At 42.2% G+C, this 20,804-nt stretch overlaps 6 protein-coding genes across 7 annotated transcripts; all 6 read left to right on the top strand.

Moving 5' to 3' along the window:
- Positions 1-473: 473 nt before the first annotated feature.
- On the top strand, positions 474-1,675 carry LOC117414966 (gamma-crystallin S-1-like). 2 transcript variants are annotated; one of them, XM_034024842.2, is made up of 3 exons: positions 474-602; positions 992-1,234; positions 1,328-1,675. In XM_034024842.2, exons 1-3 carry the CDS (start codon positions 594-596, stop codon positions 1,604-1,606), a joined length of 531 nt encoding a protein of 176 aa, XP_033880733.1. In that variant the 5' UTR covers positions 474-593; the 3' UTR covers positions 1,607-1,675. The 2 variants fall into 2 exon arrangements, with proteins under 2 accessions (XP_033880733.1, XP_033880732.1); XM_034024841.2 differs by lacking the exon at positions 474-602 and having other exon boundaries at positions 956-1,234.
- Positions 1,676-3,187: 1,512 nt separating this feature from the next.
- LOC131737422 (gamma-crystallin S-1-like) lies at positions 3,188-4,501 on the top strand. Its single transcript, XM_059026073.1, has 3 exons — positions 3,188-3,245; positions 3,818-4,060; positions 4,154-4,501. Exons 1-3 carry the CDS (start codon positions 3,237-3,239, stop codon positions 4,430-4,432), a joined length of 531 nt encoding a protein of 176 aa, XP_058882056.1. The 5' UTR covers positions 3,188-3,236; the 3' UTR covers positions 4,433-4,501.
- Positions 4,502-5,980: 1,479 nt separating this feature from the next.
- On the top strand, positions 5,981-7,290 carry LOC131737420 (gamma-crystallin S-1-like). The gene is made up of 3 exons (XM_059026071.1): positions 5,981-6,072; positions 6,607-6,849; positions 6,943-7,290. Exons 1-3 carry the CDS (start codon positions 6,064-6,066, stop codon positions 7,219-7,221), a joined length of 531 nt encoding a protein of 176 aa, XP_058882054.1. The 5' UTR covers positions 5,981-6,063; the 3' UTR covers positions 7,222-7,290.
- Positions 7,291-8,769: 1,479 nt separating this feature from the next.
- Positions 8,770-10,079, top strand: LOC131737421 (gamma-crystallin S-1-like). The gene is made up of 3 exons (XM_059026072.1): positions 8,770-8,861; positions 9,396-9,638; positions 9,732-10,079. Exons 1-3 carry the CDS (start codon positions 8,853-8,855, stop codon positions 10,008-10,010), a joined length of 531 nt encoding a protein of 176 aa, XP_058882055.1. The 5' UTR covers positions 8,770-8,852; the 3' UTR covers positions 10,011-10,079.
- A 1,539-nt stretch (positions 10,080-11,618) lies between these two features.
- LOC131737419 (gamma-crystallin S-1-like) lies at positions 11,619-12,833 on the top strand. The gene is made up of 3 exons (XM_059026070.1): positions 11,619-11,653; positions 12,150-12,392; positions 12,486-12,833. Exons 1-3 carry the CDS (start codon positions 11,645-11,647, stop codon positions 12,762-12,764), a joined length of 531 nt encoding a protein of 176 aa, XP_058882053.1. The 5' UTR covers positions 11,619-11,644; the 3' UTR covers positions 12,765-12,833.
- A 1,477-nt stretch (positions 12,834-14,310) lies between these two features.
- LOC131737418 (gamma-crystallin S-1-like) lies at positions 14,311-15,587 on the top strand. The gene is made up of 3 exons (XM_059026069.1): positions 14,311-14,407; positions 14,904-15,146; positions 15,240-15,587. The coding sequence occupies exons 1-3, from the start codon at positions 14,399-14,401 to the stop codon at positions 15,516-15,518; spliced, it is 531 nt and encodes a 176-aa protein (XP_058882052.1). The 5' UTR covers positions 14,311-14,398; the 3' UTR covers positions 15,519-15,587.
- Positions 15,588-20,804: the final 5,217 nt, after the last annotated feature.

Below are 20,804 nucleotides of genomic sequence, written 5' to 3'. Positions count from 1 at the left end.
AAATTGGTTCGTACTGTGGGCCAATGAGAAAACTGGAGGTCAGAGAACGGCCAAAATCTGAACAACTAAACACAGTATCATTGTTTTGATTTTCTGATAAGACTGATGCTGCTTTGACTTTGTGCTTTGACTGTATTTTACGTTCAGGGCTCTATTCTGAAACAAGTGCAAAGGAAAAAGAAATAGAAAAAATGTAACAATAAAAAATATATTTCTAAACAATCTCCTTTCACTTATACTGGACCTTTAACCTGTGAGTGACCTGCAGCCATTCGATCTGAAATGTGTATGTCCTGCAGAGCCAGCATTTTCCAGCCGGTTGACAGTGCTAGATCAGCAGTAATATGAACTGACACACAGTCTATTGTCCCGTGTTTTAAAAGCGTCCCACAAACTGCATGCGTGTAAGTTCTACATTGCATAAAGGTGCATTTCAGTGACACAAAGGTATAGGTGAAGCTGAAAAAAAAAATGCTCTGGGACATAATGAAGCTAATGGCATTCAAGCAGTGGTATAAAAGGGAAGGCACTCATGGGTGGAAGTTGCAGATAATTGTGTTGTGGACTTACATTGCACCTCTTCAACCTTAAGGATGGGAAAGGTAAGCCTAAATAGTATAGTCTGGGTCTATGCAATTTCAAAATCTGTTTAAATAATAATACAATGTAAACGGTAATAACAATGTCCTAGATTCTGAGACGCTGAAACAAATAGGCTAAAGCAGGTTTAAACTTTGTGCACCCCAGAGTCGTGCGCCAGCAAAAGCCATTCTGCTATTGGAAAAAATGTTAAGATTATTACCTCTACAGTCTTTCATTCTAAATACAACCTGTTTGTTTAAGTAGGAGATGAAAAGCATTCTACTAAGATTACATTTTTCAGTAAGGATTGTTTAACTTATGTACCTTTTAAGCCTAGCACCTTTTAAAATACTCCATAGTTATATATGATGAACACTACAGACAATTTATGCACACTTCAACTTTTCAGATCATCTTCTACGAAGACAGGAACTTCCAGGGGCGCCACTATGAGTGCAGCAGCGACTGTGCTGACCTGCACTCCTACTTCAGCCGCTGCAACTCCATCCGAGTGGACAGCGGATACTGGGTGCTCTATGAAAAGCCAAACTACATGGGCTACCAGTACACCCTGAACAGGGGTGAATATCCTGACTACCAGCGCTGGATGGGGTACAACGACTGCATTAGGTCTTGCCGTATGTTTCCACACGTAAGTTATAGCCCAACGTTTCCTATATTATTTTATACTATATTACATTTTATTTGGCAAATAGCTAATTAATATCATTTATTTCAATTTTAGTATAGAGGAAACTACAGAATGAGAATCTACGAGAGACCTGACTTTGGAGGCCAGATGATGGAATTCATGGACGACTGCCCTAATGTCTACGACCGCTTCCGATACCGTGACATCAACTCCTGCAACGTGATGGAAGGCTACTGGACCTTCTATGAACAGCCTAACTACAGGGGCAGACAGTACTTCATGAGGCCTGGAGAATACAGGAGATTCAGCGACTGGGGCGGCATGAACTCCACTATTGGCTCTTTCAGACGCATGAGAGAAAGTTATATGTAACTCTAAATTGTTCAAATTAAATTATGTATCACTGAAAGTTTGAAATAAAACTCTAAAAATTCACACAAATGCTTGAGTTATTTTTTTATTATTTTATCCTCAATGTTACACAGTTGCTATAATTATTGGTTAATATTATATGCAACCTGCGCTCAGCCCATTAAAAAGGCTCCTAATTCAATGTTCTCATAAGAACTGTGAAGCACTGGTTGATAGCAGTAGAATGCTCAGCAAGCACCTCCTTCACATGCCACGCTTGATCAGCTGTTGCATGACTTTTAGCCATTTTTACCTTGTACTGTAAAAACTGTGCATTTACTTGCTCATTTCATATTGGGATTCACCCCACATGTTTTAATGCAAAATCATTCCTGGGAACCCACATTTCAGCCGCAGTTTGTATTGAATGTGTTAAACGCAGCCTGTTTAGTCAAAACCTCTCCACTGACACAAACCTGTACTGACACCAGCAATGGTGCTCTTACTTGATTCAAATATGAACATGAATTTGGATTCGGGGTTGACCCCGTTACTCACCATTCACCACTATAATGAATTACATAGTATAGGATAGCAGAGTAACTTCACTGGGTGCAATTTGTGCTCACTTAGCAGAATCCAAGTAATTATAGAAACTACTCTTCTAAATGTTAGAGAACTTTAACAGTGCTGGAATCAAGTCATTTGAGCCCTCTTTATTACCTCCCAACAGAACAAGAAGAGCCCTGCTGTATGTCCTTACCAATTCTCTGTTCAGATAAAGGACATCAGTGACTATTTTGACAAAAATCATTGGTCTCTCTTTATTTTTGTAAATAAACGTTCTTAGTAGCTTAGTAGCATTCACTATTTCAACAGCAGGCTGATTTCCTGCTTTTTGTCTGATCGCTGCCAAGTTTACATGAATACCACCTGAAAAAAATTGAATAGTAAAAACATATAGAATCATATTTAAGTGTGCAACTTCACAGTCATATATAAGTAATGTGAACTTAGAGCACTCAGAGTTGCTCATCGCTAATTTAAATATCAAACTAAGTTAAGAAGAGCAATCTTTTGTGGAGAAATCTTCACACAGGACAAAAATTCAGCAGAGATAAGTGATTTTACTTAACAGTTGTTAAAAATGTGGCTCTCTAATTCATGTGTTCCTAGAAGCCAAGGAGAATATTCACAAAAGAAAGATCTTTTGATAGCATACAAAGAGAGTTTTGCAAATCTCAAAAATCACCCAATTCAAATTGAAAATCAATGATTAAACTCTAGTTTCAAAAGCAGCAATAGGCGTTTTCTAAAGAACTATTATAACAATCCCATTAAATACTGTGCCCCCACAAATCAACAAATGCATTACCTGCGGTACAGACATAGACAATACTGAGATCCACCTGACACACCAATCTCGCTATGTACGACACACTGTCTTTTGTCCTCTGTTTGAAAAGCTGGCACACAAACTGCATGCTTCGGCTTCTGCAATGTATAAAGGTAAAAGCTGAAAAAAAAAAAAAACTGTTGACTCAGGCACCCTAAACAATTAGAATTACAGAACGCATGACATTCAGCCAAACATATAAAAGGCCCATTTGAAGCACTAGTTGAATTACAGAGAAACACTTGAACCTTCAACATGGGAAAGGTAAGCCTGGTCAGTTTACTGTGGATTTAAGGGATAATAACACACACTGACAGGATCAGCTATTGATCCACACACAGAGATATAGGAATACGTGGCAAAATGCTAAACATTTTGGAATTGGCTTTGGACGTAATTGAAAAAGCCTCAAATAGGTGTTTGTAGGTTAATGGCCCCACAAGGGTCATTGAATGCTTCCCCAAGAGCCTGCACAGCCATGGGCACTGGAGTGGTTTATCAAGAGCCTGCACAGCCATGAGCACTGGAGTGTTTTATCAAGAGCCTGCACAGCCATGGGCACTGGAGTGGTTTATCAAGAGCCTGCACAGCCATGAGCACTGGAGTGGTTTATCAAACTGAGGACTGACACTGGAGAAATGTTTCATAGTGTTATAAAATAAGGCTTACAATAACATCACTTCCACAATATGTATCCATTACTGGTTTGCATTCTCCCATTGATATCCGTGTTGCACAATTCTATATCAGAATCTTGGATAAATACAGGTATATTACTGTCATTTTTATTTGCTCAAATGAGATTAATTTCCTTAACCTTCTTTTCAACTTTTCAGATCATCTTCTACGAAGACAGGAACTTCCAGGGGCGCCACTATGAGTGCAGCAGCGACTGTGCTGACATGTACTCCTACTTCAGCCGCTGCAACTCCATCCGAGTGGACAGCGGATACTGGGTGCTCTATGAAAAGCCAAACTACATGGGCTACCAGTACACCCTGAACAGGGGTGAATATCCTGACTACCAGCGCTGGATGGGGTACAACGACTGCATTAGGTCTTGCCGTATGTTTCCACACGTAAGTTATAGCCCAACGTTTCCTATATTATTTTATACTATATTACATTTTATTTGGCAAATAGCTAATTAATATCATTTATTTCAATTTTAGTATAGAGGAAACTACAGAATGAGAATCTACGAGAGACCCGACTTTGGAGGCCAGATGATGGAATTCATGGACGACTGCCCTAATGTCTACGACCGCTTCCGATACCATGACATCAACTCCTGCAACGTGATGGAAGGCTACTGGACCTTCTATGAACAGCCTAACTACAGGGGCAGACAGTACTTCATGAGGCCTGGAGAATACAGGAGATTCAGCGACTGGGGCGGCATGAACTCCACTATTGGCTCTTTCAGACGCATGAGAGAAAGTTATATGTAACTCTAAATTGTTCAAATTAAATTATGTATCACTGAAAGTTTGAAATAAAACTCTAAAAATTCACACAAATGCTTGAGTTATTTTTTTATTATTTTATCCTCAATGTTACACAGTTGCTATAATTATTGGTTAATATTATATGCAACCTGCGCTCAGCCCATTAAAAAGGCTCCTAATTCAATGTTCTCATAAGAACTGTGAAGCACTGGTTGATAGCAGTAGAATGCTCAGCAAGCACCTCCTTCACATGCCACGCTTGATCAGCTGTTGCATGACTTTTAGCCATTTTTACCTTGTACTGTAAAAACTGTGCATTTACTTGCTCATTTCATATTGGGATTCACCCCACATGTTTTAATGCAAAATCATTCCTGGGAACCCACATTTCAGCCGCAGTTTGTATTGAATGTGTTAAACGCAGCCTGTTTAGTCAAAACCTCTCCACTGACACAAACCTGTACTGACACCAGCAATGGTGCTCTTACTTGATTCAAATATGAACATGAATTTGGATTCGGGGTTGACCCCGTTACTCACCATTCACCACTATAATGAATTACATAGTATAGGATAGCAGAGTAACTACACTAGGTGCAATTTGTGCTCACTTAGCAGAAGCCAAGTAATTATAGAAACTACTCTTCTAAATGTTAGAGAACTTTAACAGTGCTGGAATCAAGTCATTTGAGCCCTCTTTATTACCTCCCAACAGAACAAGAAGAGCCCTGCTGTATGTCCTTACCAATTCTCTGTTCAGATAAAGGACATCAGTGACTATTTTGACAAAAATCATTGGTCTCTCTTTATTTTTGTAAATAAACGTTCTTAGTAGCTTAGTAGCATTCACTATTTCAACAGCAGGCTGATTTCCTGCTTTTTGTCTGATCGCTGCCAAGTTTACATGAATACCACCTGAAAAAAATTGAATAGTAAAAACATATAGAATCATATTTAAGTGTGCAACTTCACAGTCATATATAAGTAATGTGAACTTAGAGCACTCAGAGTTGCTCATCGCTAATTTAAATATCAAACTAAGTTAAGAAGAGCAATCTTTTGTGGAGAAATCTTCACACAGGACAAAAATTCAGCAGAGATAAGTGATTTTACTTAACAGTTGTTAAAAATGTGGCTCTCTAATTCATGTGTTCCTAGAAGCCAAGGAGAATATTCACAAAAGAAAGATCTTTTGATAGCATACAAAGAGAGTTTTGCAAATCTCAAAAATCACCCAATTCAAATTGAAAATCAATGATTAAACTCTAGTTTCAAAAGCAGCAATAGGCGTTTTCTAAAGAACTATTATAACAATCCCATTAAATACTGTGCCCCCACAAATCAACAAATGCATTACCTGCGGTACAGACATAGACAATACTGAGATCCACCTGACACACCAATCTCGCTATGTACGACACACTGTCTTTTGTCCTCTGTTTGAAAAGCTGGCACACAAACTGCATGCTTCGGCTTCTGCAATGTATAAAGGTAAAAGCTGAAAAAAACAAAAAAACTGTTGACTCAGGCACCCTAAACAATTAGAATTACAGAACGCATGACATTCAGTCAAACATATAAAAGGCCCATTTGAAGCACTAGTTGAATTACAGAGAAACACTTGAACCTTCAACATGGGAAAGGTAAGCCTGGTCAGTTTACTGTGGATTTAAGGGATAATAACACACACTGACAGGATCAGCTATTGATCCACACACAGAGATATAGGAATACGTGGCAAAATGCTAAACATTTTGGAATTGGCTTTGGACGTAATTGAAAAAGCCTCAAATAGGTGTTTGTAGGTTAATGGCCCCACAAGGGTCATTGAATGCTTCCCCAAGAGCCTGCACAGCCATGGGCACTGGAGTGGTTTATCAAGAGCCTGCACAGCCATGAGCACTGGAGTGTTTTATCAAGAGCCTGCACAGCCATGAGCACTGGAGTGGTTTATCAAACTGAGGACTGACACTGGAGAAATGTTTCATAGTGTTATAAAATAAGGCTTACAATAACATCACTTCCACAATATGTATCCATTACTGGTTTGCATTCTCCCATTGATATCCGTGTTGCACAATTCTATATCAGAATCTTGGATAAATACAGGTATATTACTGTCATTTTTATTTGCTCAAATGAGATTAATTTCCTTAACCTTCTTTTCAACTTTTCAGATCATCTTCTACGAAGACAGGAACTTCCAGGGGCGCCACTATGAGTGCAGCAGCGACTGTGCTGACCTGCACTCCTACTTCAGCCGCTGCAACTCCATCCGAGTGGACAGCGGATACTGGGTGCTCTATGAAAAGCCAAACTACATGGGCTACCAGTACACCCTGAACAGGGGTGAATATCCTGACTACCAGCGCTGGATGGGGTACAACGACTGCATTAGGTCTTGCCGTATGTTTCCACACGTAAGTTATAGCCCAACGTTTCCTATATTATTTTATACTATATTACATTTTATTTGGCAAATAGCTAATTAATATCATTTATTTCAATTTTAGTATAGAGGAAACTACAGAATGAGAATCTACGAGAGACCCGACTTTGGAGGCCAGATGATGGAATTCATGGACGACTGCCCTAATGTCTACGACCGCTTCCGATACCATGACATCAACTCCTGCAACGTGATGGAAGGCTACTGGACCTTCTATGAACAGCCTAACTACAGGGGCAGACAGTACTTCATGAGGCCTGGAGAATACAGGAGATTCAGCGACTGGGGCGGCATGAACTCCACTATTGGCTCTTTCAGACGCATGAGAGAAAGTTATATGTAACTCTAAATTGTTCAAATTAAATTATGTATCACTGAAAGTTTGAAATAAAACTCTAAAAATTCACACAAATGCTTGAGTTATTTTTTTATTATTTTATCCTCAATGTTACACAGTTGCTATAATTATTGGTTAATATTATATGCAACCTGCGCTCAGCCCATTAAAAAGGCTCCTAATTCAATGTTCTCATAAGAACTGTGAAGCACTGGTTGATAGCAGTAGAATGCTCAGCAAGCACCTCCTTCACATGCCACGCTTGATCAGCTGTTGCATGACTTTTAGCCATTTTTACCTTGTACTGTAAAAACTGTGCATTTACTTGCTCATTTCATATTGGGATTCACCCCACATGTTTTAATGCAAAATCATTCCTGGGAACCCACATTTCAGCCGCAGTTTGTATTGAATGTGTTAAACGCAGCCTGTTTAGTCAAAACCTCTCCACTGACACAAACCTGTACTGACACCAGCAATGGTGCTCTTACTTGATTCAAATATGAACATGAATTTGGATTCGGGGTTGACCCCGTTACTCACCATTCACCACTATAATGAATTACATAGTATAGGATAGCAGAGTAACTACACTAGGTGCAATTTGTGCTCACTTAGCAGAAGCCAAGTAATTATAGAAACTACTCTTCTAAATGTTAGAGAACTTTAACAGTGCTGGAATCAAGTCATTTGAGCCCTCTTTATTACCTCCCAACAGAACAAGAAGAGCCCTGCTGTATGTCCTTACCAATTCTCTGTTCAGATAAAGGACATCAGTGACTATTTTGACAAAAATCATTGGTCTCTCTTTATTTTTGTAAATAAACGTTCTTAGTAGCTTAGTAGCATTCACTATTTCAACAGCAGGCTGATTTCCTGCTTTTTGTCTGATCGCTGCCAAGTTTACATGAATACCACCTGAAAAAAATTGAATAGTAAAAACATATAGAATCATATTTAAGTGTGCAACTTCACAGTCATATATAAGTAATGTGAACTTAGAGCACTCAGAGTTGCTCATCGCTAATTTAAATATCAAACTAAGTTAAGAAGAGCAATCTTTTGTGGAGAAATCTTCACACAGGACAAAAATTCAGCAGAGATAAGTGATTTTACTTAACAGTTGTTAAAAATGTGGCTCTCTAATTCATGTGTTCCTAGAAGCCAAGGAGAATATTCACAAAAGAAAGATCTTTTGATAGCATACAAAGAGAGTTTTGCAAATCTCAAAAATCACCCAATTCAAATTGAAAATCAATGATTAAACTCTAGTTTCAAAAGCAGCAATAGGCGTTTTCTAAAGAACTATTATAACAATCCCATTAAATACTGTGCCCCCACAAATCAACAAATGCATTACCTGCGGTACAGACATAGACAATACTGAGATCCACCTGACACACCAATCTCGCTATGTACGACACACTGTCTTTTGTCCTCTGTTTGAAAAGCTGGCACACAAACTGCATGCTTCGGCTTCTGCAATGTATAAAGGTAAAAGCTGAAAAAAACAAAAAAACTGTTGACTCAGGCACCCTAAACAATTAGAATTACAGAACGCATGACATTCAGTCAAACATATAAAAGGCCCATTTGAAGCACTAGTTGAATTACAGAGAAACACTTGAACCTTCAACATGGGAAAGGTAAGCCTGGTCAGTTTACTGTGGATTTAAGGGATAATAACACACACTGACAGGATCAGCTATTGATCCACACACAGAGATATAGGAATACGTGGCAAAATGCTAAACATTTTGGAATTGGCTTTGGACGTAATTGAAAAAGCCTCAAATAGGTGTTTGTAGGTTAATGGCCCCACAAGGGTCATTGAATGCTTCCCCAAGAGCCTGCACAGCCATGGGCACTGGAGTGGTTTATCAAGAGCCTGCACAGCCATGAGCACTGGAGTGTTTTATCAAGAGCCTGCACAGCCATGAGCACTGGAGTGGTTTATCAAACTGAGGACTGACACTGGAGAAATGTTTCATAGTGTTATAAAATAAGGCTTACAATAACATCACTTCCACAATATGTATCCATTACTGGTTTGCATTCTCCCATTGATATCCGTGTTGCACAATTCTATATCAGAATCTTGGATAAATACAGGTATATTACTGTCATTTTTATTTGCTCAAATGAGATTAATTTCCTTAACCTTCTTTTCAACTTTTCAGATCATCTTCTACGAAGACAGGAACTTCCAGGGGCGCCACTATGAGTGCAGCAGCGACTGTGCTGACCTGCACTCCTACTTCAGCCGCTGCAACTCCATCCGAGTGGACAGCGGATACTGGGTGCTCTATGAAAAGCCAAACTACATGGGCTACCAGTACACCCTGAACAGGGGTGAATATCCTGACTACCAGCGCTGGATGGGGTACAACGACTGCATTAGGTCTTGCCGTATGTTTCCACACGTAAGTTATAGCCCAACGTTTCCTATATTATTTTATACTATATTACATTTTATTTGGCAAATAGCTAATTAATATCATTTATTTCAATTTTAGTATAGAGGAAACTACAGAATGAGAATCTACGAGAGACCCGACTTTGGAGGCCAGATGATGGAATTCATGGACGACTGCCCTAATGTCTACGACCGCTTCCGATACCATGACATCAACTCCTGCAACGTGATGGAAGGCTACTGGACCTTCTATGAACAGCCTAACTACAGGGGCAGACAGTACTTCATGAGGCCTGGAGAATACAGGAGATTCAGTGACTGGGGCGGCATGAACTCCACTATTGGCTCTTTCAGACGCATGAGAGAAAGTTATATGTAACTCTAAATTGTTCAAATTCAATTATGTATCACTGAAAGTTTAAAATAAAACTCTAAAAATTCACACAAATGCTTGAGTTATTTTTTTATTATTTTATCCTCAATGTTACACAGTTGCTATAATTATTGGTTAATATTATATGTAACCTGCGCTCAGGCCATTAAAAAGGCTCCTAATTCAATGTTCTCATAAGAACTGTGAAGCACTGGTTGATAGCAGTAGAATGCTCAGCAAGCACCTCCTTCGCATGCCACGCTTGATCAGCTGTTGCATGACTTTTGGCCATTTTTACCTTGTACTGTAAAAACTGTGCATTTACTTGCTCATTTCATATTGGGATTCACCCCACATGTTTTAATGCAAAATCATTCCTGGGAACCCACATTTCAGCCGCAGTTTGTATTGAATGTGTTAAACGCAGCCTGTTTAGTCAAAACCTCTCCACTGACACAAACCTGTACTGACACCAGCAATGGTGCTCTTACTTGATTCAAATATGAACATGAATTTGGATTCGGGGTTGACACCGTTACTCACCATTCACCACTATAATGAATTACATAGTATAGGATAGCAGAGTAACTACACTGGGTGCAATTTGTGCTCACTTAGCAGAAGCCAAGTAATTATAGAAACTACTCTTCTAAATGTTAGAGAACTTTAACAGTGCTGGAATCAAGTCATTTGAGCCCTCTTTATTACCTCCCAACAGAACAAGAAGAGCCCTGCTGTATGGCCTTACCAATTCTCTGTTCAGATAAAGGACATCAGTGACTATTTTGACAAAAATCATTGGTCTCGCTTTATTTTTGTTAAATAAAAGTTCTTAGTAGCTTAGTAGCATTCACTATTTCAACAGCAGGCTGATTTCCTGCTTTTTGCCTGATCGCTGCCAAGTTTACATGAATACCACCTGAAAAAAAATTGAATAGTAAAAGCATATAGAATCATATTTAAGTGTGCAACTTCACAGTCATATATAAGTAATGTGAACTTAGAGCACTCAGAGTTGCTCATCGCTAATTTAAATATCAAACTAAGTTAAGAAGAGCAATCTTTTGTGGAGAAATCTTCACACAGGACAAAAATTCAGCAGAGATAAGTGATTTTACTTAACAGTTGTTAAAAATGTGGCTCTCTAATTCATGTGTTCCTAGAAGCCAAGGAGAATATTCACAAAAGAAAGATCTTTTGATAGCATACAAAGAGAGTTTTGCAAATCTCAAAAATCACCCAATTCAAATTGAAAATCAATGATTAAACTCTAGTTTCAAAAGCAGCAATAGGCGTTTTCTAAATAACTATTATAACAATCCCATTAAATACTGTGCCCCCCCACAAATCAACAAATGCATTACCTGCGGTACAGACATAGACAATACTGAGATCCACCTGACACACCAATCTCGCTATGTACGACACACTGTCTTTTGTCCTCTGTTTGAAAAGCTGGCACACAAACTGCATGCTTCGGCTTCTGCAATGTATAAAGGTAAAAGCTGAAAAAAAAAATAAACTGTTGACTCAGGCACCCTAAACAATTAGAATTACAGAACGCATGACATTCAGCCAAACATATAAAAGGCCCATTTGAAGCACTAGTTGAATTACAGAGAAACACCCGAACCTTCAACATGGGAAAGGTAAGCCTGGTCAGTTTACTGTGGATTTAAGGGATAATAACACACACTGACAGGATCAGCTATTGATCCACACACAGAGATATAGGAATACGTGGCAAAATGCTAAACATTTTGGAATTGGCTTTGGACGTAATTGAAAAAGCCTCAAATAGGTGTTTGTAGGTTAATGGCCCCACAAGGGTCATTGAATGCTTCCCCAAGAGCCTGCACAGCCATGGGCACTGGAGTGGTTTATCAAGAGCCTGCACAGCCATGAGCACTGGAGTGGTTTATCAAACTGAGGACTGACACTGGAGAAATGTTTCATAGTGTTATAAAATAAGGCTTACAATAACATCACTTCCACAATATGTATCCATTAATGGTTTGCATTCTCCCATTGATATCCGTGTTGCACAATTCTGTATCAGGATCTTGGATAAATACAGGTATATTACTGTCATTTTTATTTACTCAAATGAGTTTAATTTCCTTAACCTTCTTTTCAACTTTTCAGATCATCTTCTACGAAGACAGGAACTTCCAGGGGCGCCACTATGAGTGCAGCAGCGACTGTGCTGACCTGCACTCCTACTTCAGCCGCTGCAACTCCATCCGAGTGGACAGCGGATACTGGGTGCTCTATGAAAAGCCAAACTACATGGGCTACCAGTACACCCTGAACAGGGGGGAATATCCTGACTACCAGCGCTGGATGGGGTACAACGACTGCATTAGGTCTTGCCGTATGTTTCCACACGTAAGCTATAGCCCAACGTTTCCTATATTATTTTATACTATATTACATTTTATTTGGCAAATAGCTAATTAATATCATTTATTTCAATTTTAGTATAGAGGAAACTACAGAATGAGAATCTACGAGAGACCCGACTTTGGAGGCCAGATGATGGAATTCATGGACGACTGCCCTAATGTCTACGACCGCTTCCGATACCGTGACATCAACTCCTGCAACGTGATGGAAGGCTACTGGACCTTCTATGAACAGCCTAACTACAGGGGCAGACAGTACTTCATGAGGCCTGGAGAATACAGGAGATTCAGCGACTGGGGCGGCATGAACTCCACGATTGGCTCTTTCAGACGCATGAGAGAAAGTTATATGTAACTCTAAATTGTTCAAATTCAATTATGTATCACTGAAAGTTTAAAATAAAACTCTAAAAATTCACACAAATGCTTGAGTTATTTTTTTATTATTTTATCCTCAATATTACACAGTTGCTATAATTATTGGTTAATATTATATGCAACCTGCGCTCAGCCCATTAAAAAGGCTCCTAATTCAATGTTCTCATAAGAACTGTGAAGCACTGGTTGATAGCAGTAGAATGCTCAGCAAGCACCTCCTTCACATGCCACGCTTGAACAGCTGTTGCATGACTTTTAGCCATTTTTACCTTGTACTGTAAAAACTGTGCATTTACTTGCTCATTTCATATTGGGATTCACCCCACATGTTTTAATGCAAAATCATTCCTGGGAACCCACATTTCAGCCGCAGTTTGTATTGAATGTGTTAAACGCAGCCTGTTTAGTCAAAACCTCTCCACTGACACAAACCTGTACTGTCACCAGCAATGGTGCTCTTACTTGATTCAAATATGAACATGAATTTGGATTCGGGGTTGACCCTATTACTCACCATTCACCACTATAATGAATTACATAGTATAGGATAGCAGAGTAACTTCACTGGGTGCAATTTGTGCTCACTTAGCAGAATCCAAGTAATTATAGAAACTACTCTTCTAAATGTTAGAGATCTTTAACAGTGCTGGAATCAAGACATTTGAGCCCTCTTTATTACCCCTCCAACAGAACAAGAAGAGCCCTGCTGTATGGCCTTACCAATTCTCTGTTCAGATAAAGGACATCAGTGTCTATTTTGACAAAAATCATTGGTCTCGCTTTATTTTTGTTAAATAAAAGTTCTTAGTAGCTTAGTAGCATTCACTATTTCAACAGCAGGCTGATTTCCTGCTTTTTGCCTGATCGCTGCCAAGTTTACATGAATACCACCTGAAAAAAAATTGAATAGTAAAAGCATATAGAATCATATTTAAGTGTGCAACTTCACAGTCATATATAAGTAATGTGAACTTAGAGCACTCAGAGTTGCTCATCGCTAATTTAAATATCAAACTAAGTTAAGAAGAGCAATCTTTTGTGGAGAAATCTTCACACAGGACAAAAATTCAGCAGAGATAAGTGATTTTACTTAACAGTTGTTAAAAATGTGGCTCTCTAATTCATGTGTTCCTAGAATCCAAGGAGAATATTCACAAAAGAAAGATCTTTTGATAGCATACAAAGAGAGTTTTGCAAATCTCAAAAATCACCCAATTCAAATTGAAAATCAATGATTAAACTCTAGTTTCAAAAGCAGCAATAGGCGTTTTCTAAAGAACTATTATAACAATCCCATTAAATACTGTGCCCCCACAAATCAACAAATGCATTACCTGCGGTACAGACATAGACAATACTGAGATCCACCTGACACACCAATCTCGCTATGTACGACACACTGTCTTTTGTCCTCTGTTTGAAAAGCTGGCACACAAACTGCATGCTTCGGCTTCTGCAATGTATAAAGGTAAAAGCTGAAAAAAAAAAAAAAACTGTTGACTCAGGCACCCTAAACAATTAGAATTACAGAACGCATGACATTCAGCCAAACATATAAAAGGCCCATTTGAAGCACTAGTTGAATTACAGAGAAACACTTGAACCTCCAACATGGGAAAGGTAAGCCTGGTCAGTTTACTGTGGATTTAAGGGATAATAACACACACTGACAGGATCAGCTATTGATCCACACACAGAGATAAAGGAATACGTGGCAAAATGCTAAACATTTTGGAATTGGCTTTGGACGAAATTGAAAAAGCCTCAAATAGGTGTTTGTAGGTTAATGGCCCCACAAGGGTCATTGAATGCTTCCCCAAGAGCCTGCACAGCCATGGGCACTGGAGTGGTTTATCAAGAGCCTGCACAGCCATGAGCACTGGAGTGGTTTATCAAACTGAGGACTGACACTGGAGAAATGTTTCATAGTGTTATAAAATAAGGCTTACAATAACATCACTTCCACAATATGTATCCATTACTGGTTTGCATTCTCCCATTGATATCGGTGTTGCACAATTCTGTATCAGGATCTTGGATAAATACAGGTATATTACTGTCATTTTTATTTACTCAAATGAGTTTAATTTCCTTAACCTTCTTTTCAACTTTTCAGATCATCTTCTACGAAGACAGGAACTTCCAGGGGCGCCACTATGAGTGCAGCAGCGACTGTGCTGACATGCACTCCTACTTCAGCCGCTGCAACTCCATCCGAGTGGACAGCGGATACTGGGTGCTCTATGAAAAGCCAAACTACATGGGCTACCAGTACACCCTGAACAGGGGGGAATATCCTGACTACCAGCGCTGGATGGGGTACAACGACTGCATTAGGTCTTGCCGTATGTTTCCACACGTAAGTTATAGCCCAACGTTTCCTATATTATTTTATACTATATTACATTTTATTTGGCAAATAGCTAATTAATATCATTTATTTCAATTTTAGTATAGAGGAAACTACAGAATGAGAATCTACGAGAGACCCGACTTTGGAGGCCAGATGATGGAATTCATGGACGACTGCCCTAATGTCTACGACCGCTTCCGATACCGTGACATCAACTCCTGCAACGTGATGGAAGGCTACTGGACCTTCTATGAACAGCCTAACTACAGGGGCAGACAGTACTTCATGAGGCCTGGAGAATACAGGAGATTCAGCGACTGGGGCGGCATGAACTCCACGATTGGCTCTTTCAGACGCATGAGAGAAAGTTATATGTAACTCTAAATTGTTCAAATTCAATTATGTATCACTGAAAGTTTAAAATAAAACTCTAAAAATTCACACAAATGCTTGAGTTATTTTTTTATTATTTTATCCTCAGTGTTACACAGTTGCTATAATTATTGGTTAATATTATATGCAACCTGCGCTCAGCCCATTAAAAAGGCTCCTAATTCAATGTTCTCATAAGAACTGTGAAGCACTGGTTGATAGCAGTAGAATGCTCAGCAAGCACCTCCTTCACATGCCACGCTTGAACAGCTGTTGCATGACTTTTAGCCATTTTTACCTTGTACTGTAAAAACTGTGCATTTACTTGCTCATTTCATATTGGGATTCACCCCACATGTTTTAATGCAAAATCATTCCTGGGAACCCACATTTCAGCCGCAGTTTGTATTGAATGTGTTAAACGCAGCCTGTTTAGTCAAAACCTCTCCACTGACACAAACCTGTACTGACACCAGCAATGGTGCTCTTACTTGATTCAAATATGAACATGAATTTGGATTCGGGGTTGACCCCGTTACTCACCATTCACCACTATAATGAATTACATAGTATAGGATAGCAGAGTAACTACACTGGGTGCAATTTGTGCTCACTTAGCAGAAGCCAAGTAATTATAGAAACTACTCTTCTAAATGTTAGAGAACTTTAACAGTGCTGGAATCAAGACATTTGAGCCCTCTTTATTACCCCTCCAACAGAACAAGAAGAGCCCTGCTGTATGGCCTTACCAATTCTCTGTTCAGATAAAGGACATCAGTGTCTATTTTGACAAAAATCATTGGTCTCGCTTTATTTTTGTTAAATAAAAGTTCTTAGTAGCTTAGTAGCATTCACTATTTCAACAGCAGGCTGATTTCCTGCTTTTTGCCTGATCGCTGCCAAGTTTACATGAATACCACCTGAAAAAAATTGAATAGTAAAAACATATAGAATCATATTTAAGTGTGCAACTTCACAGTCATATATAAGTAATGTGAACTTAGAGCACTCAGAGTTGCTCATCGCTAATTTAAATATCAAACTAAGTTAAGAAGAGCAATCTTTTGTGGAGAAATCTTCACACAGGACAAAAATTCAGCAGAGATAAGTGATTTTACTTAACAGTTGTTAAAAATGTGGCTCTCTAATTCATGTGTTCCTAGAAGCCAAGGAGAATATTCACAAAAGAAAGATCTTTTGATAGCATACAAAGAGAGTTTTGCAAATCTCAAAAATCACCCAATTCAAATTGAAAATCAATGATTAAACTCTAGTTTCAAAAGCAGCAATAGGCGTTTTCTAATGAACTATTATAACAATCCCATTAAATACTGTGCCCCCACAAATCAACAAATGCATTACCTACGGTACAGACATAGACAATACTGAGATCCACCTGACACACCAATCTCGCTATGTACGACACACTGTCTTTTGTCCTCTGTTTGAAAAGCTGGCACACAAACTGCATGCTTCGGCTTCTGCAATGTATAAAGGTAAAAGCTGAAAAAAAAAAAAAAACTGTTGACTCAGGCACCCTAAACAATTAGAATTACAGAACGCATGACATTCAGCCAAACATATAAAAGGCCCATTTGAAGCACTAGTTGAATTACAGAGAAACACTTGAACCTTCAACATGGGAAAGGTAAGCCTGGTCAGTTTACTGTGGATTTAAGGGATAATAACACACACTGACAGGATCAGCTATTGATCCACACACAGAGATATAGGAATACGTGGCAAAATGCTAAAACATTTTGGAATTGGCTTTGGACGTAATTGAAAAAGCCTAAAATAGGTGTTTGTAGGTTAATGGCCCCACAAGGGTCATTGAATGCTTCCCCAAGAGCCTGCACAGCCATGGGCACTGGAGTGGTTTATCAAGAGCCTGCACAGCCATGAGCACTGGAGTGGTTAATCAAGAGCCTGCACAGCCATGAGCACTGGAGTGTTTTATCAAGAGCCTGCACAGCCATGGACACTGGAGTGGTTTATCAAGAGCCTGCACAGCCATGAGCACTGGAGTGGTTAATCAAGAGCCTGCACAGCCATGAGCACTGGAGTGGTTCATCAAGAGCCTGCACAGCCATGAGCACTGGAGTGGTTTATCAAACTGAGGACTGACACTGGAGAAATGTTTCATAGTGTTATAAAATAAGGCTTACAATAACATCACTTCCACAATATGTATCCATTACTGGTTTGCATTCTCCCATTGATATCCGTGTTGCACAATTCTATATCAGGATCTTGGATAAATACAGGTATATTACTGTCATTTTTATTTACTCAAATTAGTTTAATTTCTTTAACCTTCTTTTCAACTTTTCAGATCATCTTCTATGAAGACAGGAACTTCCAGGGGCGCCACTATGAGTGCAGCAGCGACTGTGCTGACCTGCACTCCTACTTCAGCCGCTGCAACTCCATCCGAGTGGACAGCGGATACTGGGTGCTTGTGACAGTCTGGCTCGCAGTGGTGATGTGGATGACGTCACGGACCAGGAAGTAACTCAAACCAAACAGTGGATGGGCGGTTGAAGCTGAGTGTTAGTGCACTCAGCGTATTTAATAAACAAAATATTAAACAAATTAACACAACACAAAACAAAAGGGCACAAGGGCCAAACGAATGAACAAACAAACAAGTAAGTGATGTGCTGGGAAATCCAGCACGTCTTAGCAATTGTTTTGTTAATGTTGCTTTTTCTCTCTCCGCTCTCCCGTACTCTCCTCTACACTCTCAACCCCGAGTGCAGAGTGCTGCTCGTTTATATACTCTGGCCGAGGGATTTAACTAGTTGGTAATTATCTTATTATCCCCCGGCCAGAGTCTGCACGCGTTTGGTAAGGATGCATGACTGTCAGCTAGTTAAATAATCAGTAGCTGATCAGCCATGCATCCTCACGGGGTTTTTAAATATAATAACAAAAGACGCGGCGCTTTTACCCGCGCCGCAAACAAAAATACAAATAATAATAAATAGGGGCGGGACACTCCGCCACACATGCCCCCCCTTGTGCGCAGCACACATGGCCTTTTCGGCCACCTCCCCCCTTAGTCCCCAAAGTCCCGGTCAGCAGTCCCGGCGCAGGAACAGGGGCAGCAACGGGCCAAAGGTGGCGGCCACGGTGGGATGTCCTCCTCCCACCCAAACAGCCGTAGTGTTCCAATGGCCCGCGCACCGGCCAGCTCCTCTGGCCAAAAAATTTTTGGGGGTGGTCTCCAGACCTGCCCCCCCTTCTTCATGGCCGACAGCTCCCCTCCGTGGGGCTCTGGCCACCCTTTCTCCTGCAGCGAAATTGCTGCGGGGGAAGCTGGTCTCCTGACCTCCCCCCCCTTCTTCATGGCTGACAGCTGCCCTTCACGGGGCTCCAGCCACAGTATTTCCTGCCGCGAAAGTGCGGCTGGGGGAGCTGGTCTCCTGACCTCCCCCCCCTTTTCCATGGCTGGCAGCTTCCCTTCGTGGGGCTCTGACCACATGATCTCCGGCCGCGAAAGTGCGGCTGGGGAAGCTGGTCTCCTGACCTCCCCCCCTTTCTTCATGGCCGGCAGCTCCCCTCCGTGGGGCTCCGACCACAGTGTAGTGACCCCAGGCGAAGCAGGATCCCTGGCGACCCCAGGCAAAGCAGGATCCCTGGCGACCCCAGGCGAAGCAGGATCCCTGGCGACCCCAGGCGAAGCAGGATCCCTGGCGACCCCAGGCGATGTGGAACAGGCAGCCCCAGGCGATGCGAGGCAGGCATCCCTGGGTGGTGCGAGGCAGGGCAGGAGCAGTCCTTCCCATGACGGTGGATGTGGAACCAGCAGGTATTCACCATCTGCTGGTGGAGGTGGGAGGGGAAAGCAGTCCTCCCACAGCGGCTGAGACGGAACCAGCAGGTATTCACCCTCTGCTGGTGGAGCTGGGAGTGGCAAGCAGTCCTCCCACGGCGGCTGAGGCGGAACCAGCAGGTATTCATCCTCTGCTGGTGGAGGTGGGAGGGGCAAGCAGTCCTCCCACGACGGTTGAGGCAGAACCAGCAGGCATTCATCCTCTGCTGGTGGAGGTGGGAGGGGCAAGCAGTCCTCCCACGACGGTGGAGGCGGAACCAGCAGGCATTCACCCTCTGCTGGTGGAGGTGGGAGGGGCAAGCAGTCCTCCCACGACGGTGGATGTGGAACCAGCAGGCATTCACCCTCTGCTGGTGGAGGTGGCGGAGGCAGAGGCAGCTCTTGCTGCTCTGCTCCTGGTGATGGTGGAGACAGAAGCAGCTCCTGCTGCCCTGCTCCTGGTGGTGGTGGAGACAGAGGCAGCTCCTGCTGCTCTGCTCCTGGTGGTGGTGGAGGCAGAGGCGATGGGGCGGATGCTGGCCACTCAGAGGGAGGCTGTGGCGGTTCTGGCTCCCTCTGCTGTGGCGGCTGGGCTGGTGTGTGCCGTGCTCCCTTCAGCAGCATAAATAGAGGCTGCTGGGGAACATCAGCATCCTGCCCTTCTCCCCCCCAGAAAAATTCAGGGGGTTGAGCCTGTAACTCCTCCCCTTCTGGCTCTTGGGACTGCAGCTTGGGTCCTAAGGCTGTGGAAGCGCAGACTTCCACCTCTTGGGCTATGGACGCACCGACTCCCCCCTCTTTGGGCTGTGGACGCACCGACTCCTCCCTCTTGGGCTGTGGACGCACCGACTCCTCCCTCTTGGGCTGTGGACGCACCGACTCCCCCCTCTTGGGCGTAGGACGTTCGGGCTCCTCCCACTCGGCCGTAGGACGTTCGGGCTCCTCCCACTCGGGCGTAGGACGTTCGGGCTCCTCCCACTCGGGCGTAGGACGTTCGGGCTCCTCCCACTCGGGCGTAGGACGTTCGGGCTCCTCCCACTCGGGCGTAGGACGTTCGGGCTCCTCCCACTCGGGCGTAGGACGTTCGGGCTCCTCCCCAGGCTGTGGAGGCGAAACCAGCAGGCATTCTCCCTCTGCTGGTGGAGACGGTAGCGATGGCTCCTCTCCCTCTGATGCTGGAGACGGTAGCGATGGCTCCTCTCCCTCTGATGCTGGAGATGGCAGCGATGGCTCCTCTCCCTCTGGCGCTGGAGACGGCAGCGATGGCTCCTCTCCCTCTGGCGCTGGAGACGGCAGCGATGGCTCCTCTCCCTCTGGCGCTGGAGACGGCAGCGATGGCTCCTCTCCCTCTGGCGCTGGAGACGGCAGCGATGGCTCCTCTCCCTCTGGCGCTGGAGACGGCAGCGATGGCTCCTCTCCCTCTGGCGCTGGAGACGGCAGCGATGGCTCCTCTCCCTCTGGCGCTGGAGACGGCA

Source organism: Acipenser ruthenus, chromosome 7 (assembly GCF_902713425.1).
Source record: "Acipenser ruthenus chromosome 7, fAciRut3.2 maternal haplotype, whole genome shotgun sequence".
Classification (NCBI taxonomy): domain Eukaryota; kingdom Metazoa; phylum Chordata; class Actinopteri; order Acipenseriformes; family Acipenseridae; genus Acipenser; species Acipenser ruthenus.
This window is presented reverse-complemented; position numbering and strand designations above follow the sequence as displayed.

Excerpts from the sequence above, each read along its gene's own strand:
- LOC131737421 (XM_059026072.1), top strand. Across the intron at positions 9,639-9,731 it reads CTTGCCGTATGTTTCCACAC|TATAGAGGAAACTACAGAAT; the intron begins GTAAGTTATAGC and ends TTTCAATTTTAG.
- LOC131737422 (XM_059026073.1), top strand. Across the intron at positions 4,061-4,153 it reads CTTGCCGTATGTTTCCACAC|TATAGAGGAAACTACAGAAT; the intron begins GTAAGTTATAGC and ends TTTCAATTTTAG.
- LOC131737420 (XM_059026071.1), top strand. Across the intron at positions 6,850-6,942 it reads CTTGCCGTATGTTTCCACAC|TATAGAGGAAACTACAGAAT; the intron begins GTAAGTTATAGC and ends TTTCAATTTTAG.
- LOC117414966 (XM_034024841.2), top strand. The coding sequence starts at position 971 with ATGCACACTTCAACTTTTCAGATCATCTTCTACGAAGACAGGAACTTC. Across the intron at positions 1,235-1,327 it reads CTTGCCGTATGTTTCCACAC|TATAGAGGAAACTACAGAAT; the intron begins GTAAGTTATAGC and ends TTTCAATTTTAG.
- LOC131737418 (XM_059026069.1), top strand. Across the intron at positions 15,147-15,239 it reads CTTGCCGTATGTTTCCACAC|TATAGAGGAAACTACAGAAT; the intron begins GTAAGTTATAGC and ends TTTCAATTTTAG.
- LOC131737419 (XM_059026070.1), top strand. Across the intron at positions 12,393-12,485 it reads CTTGCCGTATGTTTCCACAC|TATAGAGGAAACTACAGAAT; the intron begins GTAAGCTATAGC and ends TTTCAATTTTAG.